The sequence below is a fragment of the Vombatus ursinus genome, unplaced genomic scaffold (assembly GCF_900497805.2).
Source record: "Vombatus ursinus unplaced genomic scaffold, bare-nosed wombat genome assembly UNPS02014935.1, whole genome shotgun sequence".
Lineage (NCBI taxonomy): Eukaryota > Metazoa > Chordata > Mammalia > Diprotodontia > Vombatidae > Vombatus > Vombatus ursinus.
This window is the reverse complement of record NW_020954713.1, coordinates 6,805,454-6,820,844: the sequence shown is the minus strand read 5'-3', so window position 1 is coordinate 6,820,844 and position 15,391 is coordinate 6,805,454. Positions and strand designations below refer to the sequence as shown.

The window sequence follows — 15,391 nt, the reverse complement described above, 5'->3', positions numbered from 1 at the left end:
CTTCCCTTCTCTTCTCTTCTCTTCTCTTCTCTTCCCTTCTCTTCTCTGTCTCTGTCTCCTCTCTCTCATTCTCTATCTGTCTGTCTGTCTCTGTTTCTGTCTCTCTCCCTTTCTGTTTATCTCTGTCTCTCTCTCCATGGATCTTAATTAAGTTCATAGCTTGCATGTAGATTTCCAAATTCCTTTGTAGATTCAAATCCCTGGAATCCCTATGAATGAGGAAGTATCTATGTCATAGGCAACAAAACTCTGGTTTTTGTGGTCCAAGGGCTTCATTTTGGCTCTCTCTTTTCCCCCTGACTTGACATGATTTAGATGTCTTCTGAAGTCTATGACAGGGTCTTTAGCTGTCTGATGCTCATTTGCTCAGACTCTTTCAGAGATTAGAAAAGACTGAGTTTCTTATAAAATTAGCTTTTGTATGAATGCCTCCAGGTAGCTCAACGTCTGGGGATATTTGCTTAATGTGTACTGGTAGTTTGGATACCCAGATGGTGACTAGGCTACTTCTTTTCAAGATTCTAGGGGTAATCTTGAGAAGTTAGGTTCTTCTCCTCCCAGTACTAAAGCTGATGAGCCCCTGCTTCTTCTATTGATTATTAGCTGGTTTTACTTAGCTATCAGTCCTAACTAGCTTTTAGGAACATATATTTAGGGAGGAGGGAGAGATTTAGGTCATGTAAAAACAAAAGTATATCAATCAAAATTTCAAAATAAAAAAAAGAAAACCTATGGGACACAATCAAGGATACACTTAGAAAATGGACTGTTCATAAAATTTATGCTTAATATCCAATGTGATAAGAGTGTTTTTGTAATGAAGATTTAAAGAATATACACCAAGGTTTTGTGAATTCAATATCAAATCATGTAAAATAAATGATTGCAGCAGCAAAAGGAGGACATGTTGAATATTTAAAAAAATTTAAACATGTTGAAAAAAGGAAAAAAGTATTTACTAAGGTGTTTCCAGTAAGAACAGTTGATTCAATTATCCTTCCAAACCTGGGGCACATTCTTCTGTAAGCATATACAGAGTCTGGAAGGAAGTGGGCTCAGCTTAGGGAAAATATGTGGTAAGGGAAAAAAACCACAGCTCCTGGGAGTCCTTTTGTTGGAAATCCTTTTTTCCCTTTGTGGCACCCTCAGGAAGTTTTCCATAGGCACTGGGTGGCCCAGCTCCTCGAGAATCCCAAAGCTACATTTCCTCTGTGTCTAGATCTTCCTCAGTTTGTGATTCAGATGCTGCTTCCTGCTATTGCTGTTCTAGGGACAAAGCTAGGAAACCTGGGGCAAGCCCCAAATCCTCCAACCTTAAGAAGTTCACAAGGTCATTCTCTGTCCTTTGGGGAGGAGATAAGGGCTCTTCTCCTCTGCCCTTCTACCCCATATGACTCCCTCTCAGAGGTTCGGTTGGATGGCAAACCTTCAGATGCTTAGATTCTGAACTGGCTTACTATTTTATGTAAAGGCTCACTAGATGTAGATGCATCTCTTAAGCCAATTCCAATACACTTCCTGTACAGCTCATTCAATTTAATCCAATGACTTTCACGTCTTCTAAATCGATTGAAGATTTTTCACCTCTCCTTTAATGCTTTTAATTGATTACTTGGTTCAATAGAGATGTTCTTACCTGATTCAGATATGAGGGCTAGAATATTTTGTAAGTTTTAAGTGGAATGGGAGTGATTTATTTATGGATTCAATTGACCCTCTACCCTTAGGTGAATACACCCACAAAGAAAGGCAATTGTTTTAATGACAACCACTTTTCCTTTCTAGAAAGGTTGAAACAGGATGGCCACTGAGCCTCTTCCTAGCATCTCATTTTAATAGTATAGTATAATAGCATATATTAGTAATAATAATAGCTCACATTTATTCAATATGGTTTGAAAAACGTACATCCATTATGTCATTTGAACCTCATAACAACTCAATGACATAAGTGCTATTATTATCCCTATTTGACAGATGAAGAAACTGAGTCTCAGGCTAAATGACTTGTGCAGGACTGCATGGCCAGTTAAGCATCTGAGGCAGCACGTAGGTGTCCTTGGCTCCAAGGCCAGCCCTCTCTCTGTTCTCTACAGCCTGACGTATTTTTGCTTAGATAGCATGGTCTGAGTGATTCTGCATTGTTGCAAGAGTGGTGAAGACTAGGGTTCATATATGTCTACTTTTATCAAAATCGAAAACACTGCGATCCTTTCAGAAAAGGAGAACCTTAAAAACTGAATTAATCAGATAATTGTCCGTATAGTCATCCAGTTCATGGATGAGGATGTGTATACATTTATCTAGGTGAAGAAAGAGGGGACCATTCTTTGAATAGACTACATGGGACCTCTCTGCAGGGACTGGTTTATGATTGATGCAGACAGATTGCCTTCTGCAGCTGGAAGAACTTTGAATGCCTCTGTTTTTTAATCCTCAGGAGACATTTTGTCATACATCTGTTTGCTTATTCTTCTAGCATATGTGATCAACTCCACCATTTCTCAAATCAATCAATCAATCAAAAACATTAATTAAATGCTTGCTATGTGCCTAGCACTGTGCTAGAAAGAAAGGCAAAAACAATTCCTATCCTCAAAGGGGCTTACCTTCTAATGGTGGAGACAACATGTAAATAATAGAACATATATAAGAAAGATGGGCAGCTAGGTGGCACAGTAGATAGAGCACCAGACCTGGAGTTAGCAAGACTCTTCATGAGTTCAAATCTGGCCTCAGACACTTATTAGCTGTGTGACCCTGAGCAAGTCACTTAGCCTTTTTTGCCTCAGTTTCCTCATCTGTAAAATAAGCTGGAAAAAGAGATGGCAAACTACTCCAGTATCTTTGCCAAGAAAACCCCAAATGGGGTCACAAAAACTGGACATGACTAAAAATCAACTAAACAACAACGATAAGATAGATGCAGAAAAGATGCAAGGTAATCTCAGAGGTGAAAGCACTAGCAGCTGAGGAGACTGGGAAAGACCCCCTGAAGAAGGTGGAATTGGAACTGTGTTGAAGCAAGCAAGAGAGATCAAGAGGCAGGGTTGAAGGGGCAAACATTCCAGCAGGCATGGGGGACAACTTCCTCCTGGCGTAATTAGGCACTTAGGGCAAAAATCTGACATGTATATTTTGCCTTCATTCACACTGCCAATATTTTGGAAGAAGTAGAACAAATGAGGATCCTCAGCTCCTAACCCCAGGCAGCCTGCGGTTGCTGTGCAATTTCCTTTTTTTGTCCTTTTTTCATCTTCCAGGCAATGTTGGGTAACTGGGAGTCAGGTTGCCACTAGGAAAGAGTGAGTGCTCTGACATTTGGCTTTTCTTAGCTTTTCCACCTGGAACTCTGAGTGACCCTGCTGCAACTGGGAAAGATGTTTAGGGAAATCAGCTCGCCCTTATTCTCTGAAGAGTTGCTTTTATGAAAGAAGATTCTGAAGGTAGAGCATCTGTTCACTGCAGAACTGATATTAGTTTTTCAGATGTTTCTTTCAGGATGAAATTTGGAGAAGTGGAAAAAGAGTCAAGGGTTGTTTTTCATTTTTTTTTTCTGCTCAGAATGAATGCTGTCCTAGTAACTGACTGAAAGGAAGTCAGCGTGGCATGGTGGGTAGAGAGAGAGGTTTAGAATCAGGAAGACCTGTTCCTGTTCCTGACACATACTAGCTATAAGACCAGGGGAAAGTCACTTAACCTCTTAACGACAAGGAAAACTTTAAAATTTTAAGTTACAGATGAGTGGCTGATCTGTGTCAGCAGAGGGAAATTCCACAACAGGAGTTCTCTCCTGGTTTGCTTACTGGAAATCCAGTGGATTTAGGATTTCATTTCTTGTGGATGTTCCCTCCGACAATACAGATTGCAGTAGTACTTGCCTGCCCATCCTACGTGATTATTGTTCATGCCCTCCCATAAATTCACCGCAGGAGGTATCATCTGATGTACTAGGAGATCTTGCTTGGTTATGAGTAAAGCCCTTAGACTGTCCACCTCTTATCTCTCATTCTTGGTAGCTGTTCAGTTCATCTTTTTCCCTCCTCCTAGCTGGGCCTTTCTTTGATGATTTCCTTTACACCGCTTCTCGTGGGCATTTTCTCACTTGTGAAATGTGACTGCCTGTTTGTGCCCACCATGCACCTGTCCGTTGCCTCCATGGTGATCCACAGCTTTAATTCTTTGGACACCATGGTGTCCTATGATTTACAGTCCTATAAAAACACTGTAAGAACATTGGCATTAAAAAGACGGACCTTTGTTTCAAGGAGAAGCTTGGGGTCATGGAAACAACTTTGCAATTTCCCAAAGGCCATCTAGCCTACACCAATGAAATCAAAGGTCTGGACTGAAAAATTAAAAAGAAAAAAAAGATGTTAGTGGAAGCAATGGTAAAGCTGTAGATCATATTTTTTGTTTGCTTTTATATGTCAAAGTCTCTGTAGAGCATTTCAGGGGTAGGATAATTATATCCACAGGACACCAAATGCATCGTTGTACTATTTTTTTAGAGGTTGACCTCAATGCTGAACTTTGCTGTAACCAGCTCATCTTGTAGGGCTATGTGCTCGACTTGCATTGAGGCTTTGTCTACACGTCAGACAACTAAACTGCAAACGGAAGAAACGTGACTCAATTATCTGAATAGATTGCAATTGTCTGACATCACTCATAGACTTGGAGCTAGAAAAGACTGGAGGCCATTAAATTTGACCTACTCTTTTTCCAGATAAGAGCACTGAGGCTGAGGGAGAAGTCACCTGCCTAAAGTCACAAGGCTAGTAAGTGGCAGAGGAAGGATTTGAACTGGGGTCCTCCTGACTCCAAGTTCAGCGCTCTATCCCTTACCTAGAGGTAGACACACTTTGCCAGATCCATTCTTCTGTTACTGGAATACAACTATGACTAATGTTGGGACGACTGGGGCTTCATCCCAAGGTGCTGAATTCCAAGGGTATTGACTCCACTTACAGTCTTTCAGCAGCATGGTAATAACAGAACTTAGAACCTGGATGACAATAAGAGCAATAGCCAACATTTAAGGAATGCTTGAAGGTTTACGTAATACTTTTCCTATGTTATCTCATTTGATTTTCCCAAGTCCCAGCTAAAATCCCACCTTCCACAAGAAGCTGTTCCTGATCCCTCTTAATTCTAGCACCTTTCCTCTGTTGATTGCTTTCAATTCATCCTGTATATAACTTGTTTTGTATGCAGTTTGCATATTGGCTTCCTGATTAGATTGTAAGCTCCTTGAGGGCAGGGACTGCCATTTGCCTTTCTTTGTACCCTCAGTGTCACTTAATAAGTGTTTATTGACTGACCGAGAAAAAATAGGAAGCTTCCAAATGGCACACTGACATGAAACACCTCCTTTTTTATGCCCTCTTTCTCCAATTTGTGTTTTGAGCTGAAACACAAAAAAGTCTAAAAAGGTCTGTTGTATCTCCCCAGGCACAAAATTCCTAGTTTTATCTCTGTGTGTCTACATGGAACAATGTAGACACTGCCTACGTTCATTCTAACCTTTGGACCCTGTCATTTCTGATTAGTCTAAAAATTGATTTATCCTCTGCCTTTATCAGAATAAAAGAATCTTTGAGTTGGAATGAAGGCCACAATAGATAAGGAGTATGGTTCAGGTTCCTCTTCAGATACTTACTAGCTGTGACCCTGGGCAAGCCATTTAATCTTTCTCACCCTCAGTTTCCTCATCTGTAAAAAGTAGGGGAGTTAGACCCGATCAATCAACATTTATTAAGCACCTACTATATGCGAGGCACTGGGAATACAAAAGAGGCCAAAGACAGTCCCTGCCCTCAAGGAGCTTACAATCTAATGGGGAAGACCACATGGTAATAAATACAAAGCAAATCTTTAATGTCCCTTCCAATGTTAAATGTATGATCTTAGGATCCTATGGCCACAGTGGTTACCTAGTCCAACTTGTACCTGTAAAAGAACATGCATAATGTACCTTATGAGTGACCATATAGAGCTTTCTCTCTCTCTATGTGTGTGTATGTGTGTGTGTGTGTGTGTGTGTGTGTATACTGTATGTAGGTATATATTTCTATACATACATGTACATATGTGTCTATGTATGCGTATTTTTTCTCTTCATCCAAAGTTTGCTTGAAGACCTCTGGTGAGTTGGGACCCACCATCTCCACAAGCATCCCAGCCTACTTGGAGACAGCTGTAATTGTTAGTAAATTTTTCCTGATGTCCAGCCTAAACTTGCCTCTCTGCCACTTCCCCTGCCATGACTGATAGTTCTGCACTCTGGGGCCATGCAGAAGAAACTAATCCTTCTTCCATGTTATAGCCCTTTAAGTACCTGAAGACAGCTCCCCTAATGGTCTGTTTGTTTTTTTTCTTTATAAGGGTTTGAGGTGTTAGCATCCGCTTCTCATTACTGGCCACTGGACACCGTGGATGGAATTCATGAGTTTCAGGATACAACAGAAGGTAGACCCAGAGGTTCACAGGGGGGCTTGGCAATAGACATAAACCTAAGAATGTGTCCCTGTCAGTAAGTTAAAAGGGAACAGGACAAACAGAAGTGAACGGTATTTGCTTTGAAGCCACAGTAGTAGGAATGGATTTGCCAACAAATATTTTGGCATCCCTCTGCTTCTCCACTCTTCCCCCCTCCCCCCGTAATTTTGCATTTCAGAGACATTTTAATAGCATTTTCAGACATTTTATGACCCAAAGACTAAGAGTTTCAAGTACTTCAGAATCTCATTAAAATCATTCTCTGCCTACAACCACACACACAAAAAGAGCTGTCCAAGATTTCACATTGATGTCTCCATTGAAAAGCCCTGTCTTATATTTCCTTATTTAGGCAGAAGTATCTTATTGTAGGTGTCTGCCCAAATGGAGACTAAACAACTGCATTGCCAAAGCACTGGCCACATTATTAAGTTCACTGATGTCTCAAATAACTGGCCATAAGTCCTTCTCAGGTGTTCTTTGTCAACCAGGGAAGCTATTTCCCCACCAACCAATCCCCTTCTTCAGCCCTGAAATAAAAGATTTCTGTCCTTTCTCCCTCCCCCCCACCCTAATCCCTCCCAAAGTATGAAGTCTGCCAAAGTTATTGGTCATAGCTTTATTCAGTTGTTGTAAAAAAGGATTAAAATTTAATTTAAAATATTAAAAATTCACTCTCACTCTGTTTCAAAAAGCCCAACATTACTCTCATTTCCCCTCCTCTTTTATAAGGATAGTTTTGAATGGAAAGCATTTTTTTTTGATGTGCTATTCTTTTTTTGGAATAAAATTCATTGGCAGTTTCCTCATAAATGCATTAAACATTTGGGCTACTGTGTAAACCTAGGATTGCATTGTTTGTCTGCCTTGACTTTCTGACAGACTCGATCTATTTCTAGTGAAATGGATTTTTTTTCCAGCTTTTTTTTTTTGGTTGGAGGTGGGGAGGCACAATATTGCTGAATCCTCAGTTTTCTACACTAGCAAACTTCCATTTTCTCCAGGTGTGCCATTTTGTTCCATTTAAAATCTCTGAATCTTCTTTTCCAGTTCAGCTAGCATTTTAAAATCTCCTCCCCAGAACCTGTAGAGAAGGAGGTGCAGCTGAGTTACAGGCTAGGAGCTCTGTTAATCCTAGTGTTAGTAGCTGGAAGAGTGACTTAAATGGAGAATATGGCAGACTGAACCATAATGGTCACTTCACCATGACGATTTTCTCCACATTGCCTACTTAGAAGGCAGTAATGAAGGTCCTGCTTGAAAAACCATCAAGTGACTTCATTTCTTTGGCCGTGGCATTTCTCCAAAATATTTCGCATTGTAGAAATAAAAAAGGTCTCCCTGGACTTTGTGGTATGTGTCCAGCTCAGGTCACAGTAAATGATTCCCCATCTTACATTCTATTTTTCTTTAAATGGTCTCATTAAGGAGCCCAGAGGGAAAATGTCACATAAAATTGAAAGGCATTATTGAAACAATCCTTTGTCCATCACACAGTAACAGAAGATATTTCAAATAGACATTTAAATATTCTTGGGTATATGGTTTCCTCCTCACCCCACCCTTACTTTATTAATTCAACCTGCAAAATTTGACTTTTTTTGAGTCCTCAATGTGCCTTTATAACATGGCTTATTACCCATATTCTGTATTTATTCTCTGGCTAAATTATATCCTCTCTGTCCAAACATATCAATTACATAGTAAAACTTGACCTAACATGATTGATCCATAATGTAGGTGTCAGGGCCATAATGCCTAGGTTATAAACAATTTTTCTGCATTTTTTTGGAGGGGGGAGAAACCTAATTTTTCAAGTGGCCATTTCTTCCCATAATTTTGTTGTGTTAGAATACTTCAGTTTGCTCACAAGTCCTTGAAGCAGAGAGGTCCTAATCCATCACTGTGTTTTGCTGTAGGGAGGATGTCAGTCAGCTGTAAACCATGCTGTAAGCATGCAGAAAGCTCTGTTTTTCGTTGTGGCTGAAGTCTCTTGTTTTGTCCATTTGTCATAATATCATGTGAATGTTTTCATCCCATATTTCTGTTCCATAAGTCATCATAACATCATGATTACCTAATTCTTTTTTTTAAGCCATTGTGTTGCTGAGTTTAGTTTCATACCTCTCAACTATTTAATCTTAGGGGAGCTAGTACCAACAAATTGCATCCCCTTTCTCATAACACCAGCTGTTACTGACGAATCCAGGAACAATGATAGCCTGGTTTCAGAAATGGATTTGTCATAGTGTTATTGATGATGATTATACATTGTTGGTGTTACTGATAATGTTATTTGTCCATTTCCCCCAAGAATAAATAAAAGGGGGTGATGGAAATAGTGGTGGGGATGGGGGAATTTGGGAAGAAAATGGTCCCCATTTTTTCAAGGGAAAAGACTACTCCCCAACATGTTTGTTCCTTGCTATGTTGAGAGATATGGTTGATTCTATTTGATTCTGTGTTTGACTCATCTGTTCTGCCTTTTTTTTGTTGTCTCACCCAGCATTAAGAAACCACAACTTCACTGTGCTTACCTCCCATAATTCTACCTTTGTATATACCAATGACTCTGCCTACTCTAACTTCTCTGCAACCGTAGGTGAGGACTTAAATATTTTTGTGCTGCATTTGTCAAGCTTGGACCTGCGATTTATTTGAAGGCCAATCTGATTTCTGATTTGAATTCAGTTACCCCCTTCTAGGACGTTAGGGAAGTAAATGTCCCAGGGAATAGTAAACACTGACAAGGAGCAATGCAGAAAGTAAGAATGAGAAATCGCAAATTAGGGTCAAAATTATTTGAACTATTGGTGACTAAAACAGGGGTTCTTACCCTTGTTTTTGGTCATGGACCCCTTTGACAGTCTGGTGAAACCTGGGAGCCCCTTCTTAGAAGCATGTTTCTAAACAGTTGAAGGAAATGATAAATTTCAGTTTCAGGGTAGTGAAAATAAAGATTTGATTTTTCCCCCTCCCCCATCTAAGTTCATAGGCCCCATGAAATCTCAGACACAGGACCCTTGGGGGAATCTGTGAACTGTAAGTTAAGAAGCCCTGCTGTAGTACATCAAGGTGGATGTAAATTATTTTCAGTTAAGTCAACAAGCATTTATTAAGAACCTACTGTGTGCCAGACACTATACTAAGTACTGGGGCTACCAAAAAAAAGAGGGGGCAAAAGACAGTATGCCTTCAAGGTGCTGACAGTCTAGTGGGGGAAATTCAACATGTAAGCAGCTATGAACAAACATGATATCTAGAGGGCAAAGTGGATATGATTGCAGAGAGAAGATACTCCTGAATTATTGCAGATCAGGAAAGGCTTCTCATAGAAGGTGGGATTTTAGCTGAGACTTGAAGAAAGCCAGAGAAACCAGGAGGTGGAGGTAAGGAGAGAGAGGGCTCCAGGTCTGGGGGAAGCCAGAGAAAATGCCTAGAGTAGTTGTGAGGTGGAGTATAGCAAGGAGGCCATAGTCACTGGACAGTGAGAGGTGCTAAGTATAAGAAGACTGGAATGTTGAGGGGAGAGTACAGGTTATGAAGGGCTTTAAAAGCCCAACAGAGGATTTTATATTTGATCCTAGAGGTGATAATAAACACTTGTTGACTTTACTTCAGAGTTATGGTGCCTACAGGTGGTCTCAAGATTCCCCCCAAGTGGCTTGTTTTCAGATGAAAGGAAAAGAAAACAAAATGAAACAAAAGCAAAAACCAGATACAAGATCAGTTTTTTTTTGGTAAATATGAATGTGCCCAAGTCCTCTCCATAGTCCATATATTTTGGGGGTTAAAAATTGTGCTTTTTTATTTCATTGGAAATCTCTATTGTGATAGGTTCCTGTAAATCCATCTCACGTAGTTAGGACTAAATAAGATATCAGTAAAGTGCTTTGTGAAGCTCAAAGGATTACATAAATGTCAGGGGTTATTATTATTATTATTATCATCATCATCATTATTAACAGCAACAATAATAGTAATAATAATAATAATAATAACCATAAAGGAAAGTTTTCTAAATTTGACCTCATACAAATGTTAAACCTTCCTTGCTTCTAGACCTGGAATCCTGTTGAAATTCTCAGAAGTAGATCTTTAAAACATTTTCTTCCTGGATCCTGGTAACATTAATGAATATTTTAAAAAAAAGTCCCTTCCCTTAAGGAACCCTCTTAAACTAGATCATGAAATGATCAGGAGGCAATGTTGCTTAGTAGATAGGGTACTGTACTTGGCTTCAGAAAGATCTGACTTCAAAGCCTGCCTCAGAAATTTACTAGCTGTGTGACTTTCTCTGTGCCTCAGTTTCTTCATCTATAAAATGAAGCGATTTGGATTCAATGGACTTCTAAGATCCCATCCACCTCAAATCTATGATCCTATGATCTCAATGCATTTCGGGATCCAGAATAATCTGGTTGGGTTGTCGACACGGTCTAGATTGACTAGGAAAATGACTCTCTAGGTCTCCCCTTTACTTTGTACTATGTCGATTCTCTACCTTTCCCCCTCCCTTCAGAAAAATAAAAAAAAGAGTCCTCCCATGAAAAAAAAATAAGTTGAATGGAGTATGTATGATGATCACTTAGCAGATGCCTTTAGAGTCAATCATTGTCCTGCTTCTGTTGGCTGGAGAAAACTGGTGAGTTGAATCAGGTGATGATGATGATGATGATGATGGAGTAGGAGGCTCAGCTAGGCCACCATGTGGGATAATCAAATGATAGGAATGGGTCCTTCCAGGTCAGTGGACATGTAGTTGAGCAGTTCACACGGTACAGGTGTATTGACAATTAGGAAACTGTAAACTTTGAATGACACTCAATTTTTATAGTCTTCTCTTATCTCCTCCATAAATCATTTGCACCAGGCCTCCATTGTCAGTTATATTAATATGGGCTCTGGGAGTCAAATTGAATTAGATTGACTTTATAAGGACAACAGGAAATATGAAACAGGAAGACGAAGCTGTTTAGATTAGTAGTTGGCTGGCTTATTGAGTCGTGGTTTGTATAAGTCTTCCTCCAGTGGATTTTATTTTTAAAAAAGATTATTTCCAAATTTGGGAATTGGGGCTCCTAATTAGAGCCCAGAAGGAGATGGAGCTTAGGATTAATAGTTTTAAATTCTAGTTTGAACCTAAATATTACCCTTGTAAAATTAAGTAAAGTGTGGAGGTGGGAAAAGGAAGGCCCTAAAGTAATTTCTCTAGCATTAAAGCATAGATAAGGCTCAGGTCAGTGGCTCAAATCTCCACTGGGAGCTCAGGGAATAACCACTAGTGAGAAATACTATCAAAAACACTTTAGTTATTTACATACCTGACTCATGTCCTAAGAAGGTTTTACTTCACAGGATGATTAAAGGATGATTTTGTCATTTTCTCCTTACCTAGACATTGTAGAAGGGAAAGTCAGTAAAGGCATTTACATCCCAAAGGAGAGAGGAGCGATGTTGCTGTACTACAAAGCCTCTTGCATTAGTAACCCAACCCTGTGTGACCCTGAAGGTAAGTGATGGAATCCGTTCTTATGTTTGGAAAATGGGATTCTCAGGTCCCTTCTAACTCTAATTTTCATTCATTAAACACACAGTTATTAAGCAGGCACCATGTTGATATTGGAGATACAAGGAACAGCATGAAATAAAAGTCTTGCCATCAAGTAGCTTACATTCTACTGGGTAGGGGCTGGTGGAAGGCAGGGGGAAGGAGAACAATTCATGCACACACAAATCAATACAAAATGCAAAGTAATGCTAGCATTAAGGTTTGCAAAGTGCTTTACCTCTGTTAACTTGGTCCTTGTAATAACCTTGGGGGATAGGTGCTATTGTTATCCCCATATTATAGAAGAGGAAACTGAGGCTGAGAGAGGTTAAATGATTTTTCAGAGCCACATAACAGGTAAGTGTCTGAGGCAGGATTTGAACTCAGGTCTTCCTGACTCTGAGTCCATTATTCTGCTACTGAGATGGGAATGGGGAGAATGAATCACCAGGGGGGAACAGAAAAAGCCTTTTGTAAGAAATAAGTGAGCCTTGAAGTGAGCTAGGAATGGTCAGAGACAAAGGTTAAGGAGAATATTCTATTTATGGGGTGAACAAAGGTCTGGAGATGGGACGTGAATGTCACATATAGCAAACAGTAAATAGTTCAGTTTGTATGTAGAGTGAATGATTGGGAGTAATGAATTTGGTTTGGAGTTTGAATTGCCCAGAGGTCATCTGGTTAGATATGTCTACTAGCCAGTTAGTGATTTAGGACTGGCTCTCAGGAGAAAGACTGGAACTGGACACACAATTCTAGGAGTCATCTGCAGAGAGATGACATTTGACCCTGTTGTAGCTGATGCTGAGTGAATGGGTTTATAAAGTGAAGAGGGCCTGGGACCAACACTTGGGAGACGCTCGCAGTTAACAGACAGGACAAGGAAGACTGAGAGGGAGCAGCCAGAGAGGTGGAAAGCAGTAATGTAAACTTTTGGGGAGCACTGAGTAAGGATCCAGGAGAAGGGGGAAGGGGGAGTGGTCAGCAATGTCATGTTTGGTGGGGCTTTCAAAAAGGGTGATGACTGAGAAAAAGTCTTTGGATTTAGGAACAAGCATAGATGGCTTTTTCTAGGCATTTGACTACAAAAGGGAGGAGATATATAAGATGATAGCTTAAAGGGATGGAAGAATTAAGAGAAGGATTTTTAAGGACAGGAGAGACAACCTGGGCATATATATATATACAGACATACACACACACATGCATATATGTATATACACACACATGCATATATACATATATACACATACATACACATATAAATATTTATGTATATGTGTGTGTTTTAAAGTGGCAAAGAAGGAACCAGTAAATAGGGAGAGAATAAAGCTTTGTGTGTGTGTGTGTGTGTGTATGTGTGTGTGTGTGTGTGAGAGAGAGAGAGAGAGGGAGAGGGAGAGAGAGAGAGAGAGAGAGAGAGAGAGAGAGAGAGAATGAGAATGGAATGGGATCAATGTCACAAATAGAGAGGCTGACCCTTGAGAAAAGGGCTACTTCATCAGAGACTAAAGCAAAGGAGGAAAGAATGCATAATGATGTAAATGGATTTCTGAGGTTACAGGATCATAAATTTAGACCTGGAAGGGACCTTACAGGTCAGGTAGAGAGAGTAGAATAGGAGAGAGAGGGAGCTCTTGTTAACCTTGGACTACGTAACTTGGAGTTGATTCTCTTTAAAAAGCAGGTCCTCTTCCTGAATTGTGTTGAGCTTAGGACATAGCAAAGTTAGTTTGCATCTCCCTATGTCTCAATTCATAGTGGACATAGATGGCTCATGGTATGGCTGGGATTAAAAACAAAGCAAAAAGCATCAGCCCATGGATAATCCACAAAGTGAATAATTGAGAATTACTTTTTTCTTCGGGAAAGAAATAAGGCTTCTGGTACTTAGATTCTGGGAGGAGGGGAAGATGACACGTCAAATTGAAAACCCAGTGGAGAATTGTTCTTCCACCTTTGAGCCAAGCTCCCTCCTCCTGTCTATTTAGCTTTGGCTTGAAACAACTTCCTATATCTAGGAAAAAGGATTTTAAAGAAAGCCTTCTATGAAGGCTCCAAAGGCTTTTTGGCGATCACGTGGCTTTATCAAAACAACATGGTGATTAGTTAATTGTAAATGATTCAGAGAGACATATGGATTACATTTCAATCCAAATAAACAAAAGCTAATTCAGTGGGAAAGTACTTGAGAAAAGATGTTTTGGGCTTTGATGAAACCAAAAAGCTTTGGAAAACTGTTTTGAAGGCTGGAAAACATGGCCAGGTTTACACTTGCCTGATTCAAGCTGTTCCTGAGTTTGAAAAACATTATAAACAGGCTTTGCTTGTCTGTGTCTCTAAGTTAAAAACAAATCAGAGGTCAGAGGATGATTGGATCACAGATTTGGAGATGGAGGGCATCTTAGGGATCATTTACATGGGCACCTTCATTTTACAGATGAAGATACTGAGGCTGAAAAAGGTCGTAACATCAAAGGAGTATAAATCTTGAACTCATCGGCATCCAAGAGATCATCTTTCCTCTTTACAGAGGAGGAAATGGAGACCCAAAGACATTAAGAAACTTACTCAATGTCATATAGATAGTGAGCATTAGAGCTGAGAATTCGGAGAGGATAGATTAGAGACATGAGCACAAATGCTGCCTCGTCTGCAAAGAGTCAGACTAATGTTTTCTGTACTTTTAACTTAGGGAGGTCAGAGAGGCCTCTGAAACTGGGGGTTTTATCAAATGAATGGACCCTTCTTGGGCAAAGAAAGATCCTACTATAGCCACTGTTCCTAGGGAAACATGAAGGATTATGGGTCATGCAATCATAATCACAACATGTCAGAATTGGAAGGGACCTTAGTTGGCCATCTAGTCTAACCTGTATTGTTGCTGTTCGGTTGTTTCAGTTGTGTTTGACTCTTTGTGACTCCATTTGGGATTTTCTTGGCAAAGATACTGGAGTGGTTTGCTATTTCCTTTTCCAAGGTCAACAGAATGAGGTGACTTGCACAGGGTCACACAGCTAGTAAATGTCTGAGACCAGATTTGAACTTAGGTCTTCCTGATTCCAGATCTGATGCTCTACCCACTGCACCACCTAGCTGTCCTAGTCTGGCAAGAATCCCCTCTAGTTGCAGTGAGAGATAATGATTTACAAGTGCTTAAGGATCTTCAAAGCAAGGTACTTTTGTATATAGTCTTTCACTGGATTTTTACAGCAACTTAATGAGATCAGTGTGACAGTTATTGTCTTCATTTCTACGGATGAAGAAATTGGGACTGAAAGGGGTTGAGAGACTTGTGCAAGGCTATAAAGCTAGTGTCTTAGGTGGCATTTGAAGCCT

The 15,391-nt window shown here is 40.0% G+C and overlaps 1 protein-coding gene across 2 annotated transcripts in view; it reads left to right on the top strand.

Annotated features, from left to right (window-relative positions):
* ADGRD1 (adhesion G protein-coupled receptor D1) overlaps window positions 1–15,391 on the top strand; it is a 473,701-nt gene that overhangs the window by 12,557 nt on the left and 445,753 nt on the right. Inside the window, exons 3-5 of one of the 2 annotated variants that reach the window (XM_027844233.1) lie at window positions 6,388–6,471; window positions 9,008–9,103; window positions 11,900–12,013. In XM_027844233.1, coding sequence (XP_027700034.1) covers window positions 6,388–6,471; window positions 9,008–9,103; window positions 11,900–12,013 — 294 coding nt within the window. The remainder of the gene's footprint in view (window positions 1–6,387; window positions 6,472–9,007; window positions 9,104–11,899; window positions 12,014–15,391) is intronic. The other variant, XM_027844234.1, reaches the window with a different exon arrangement.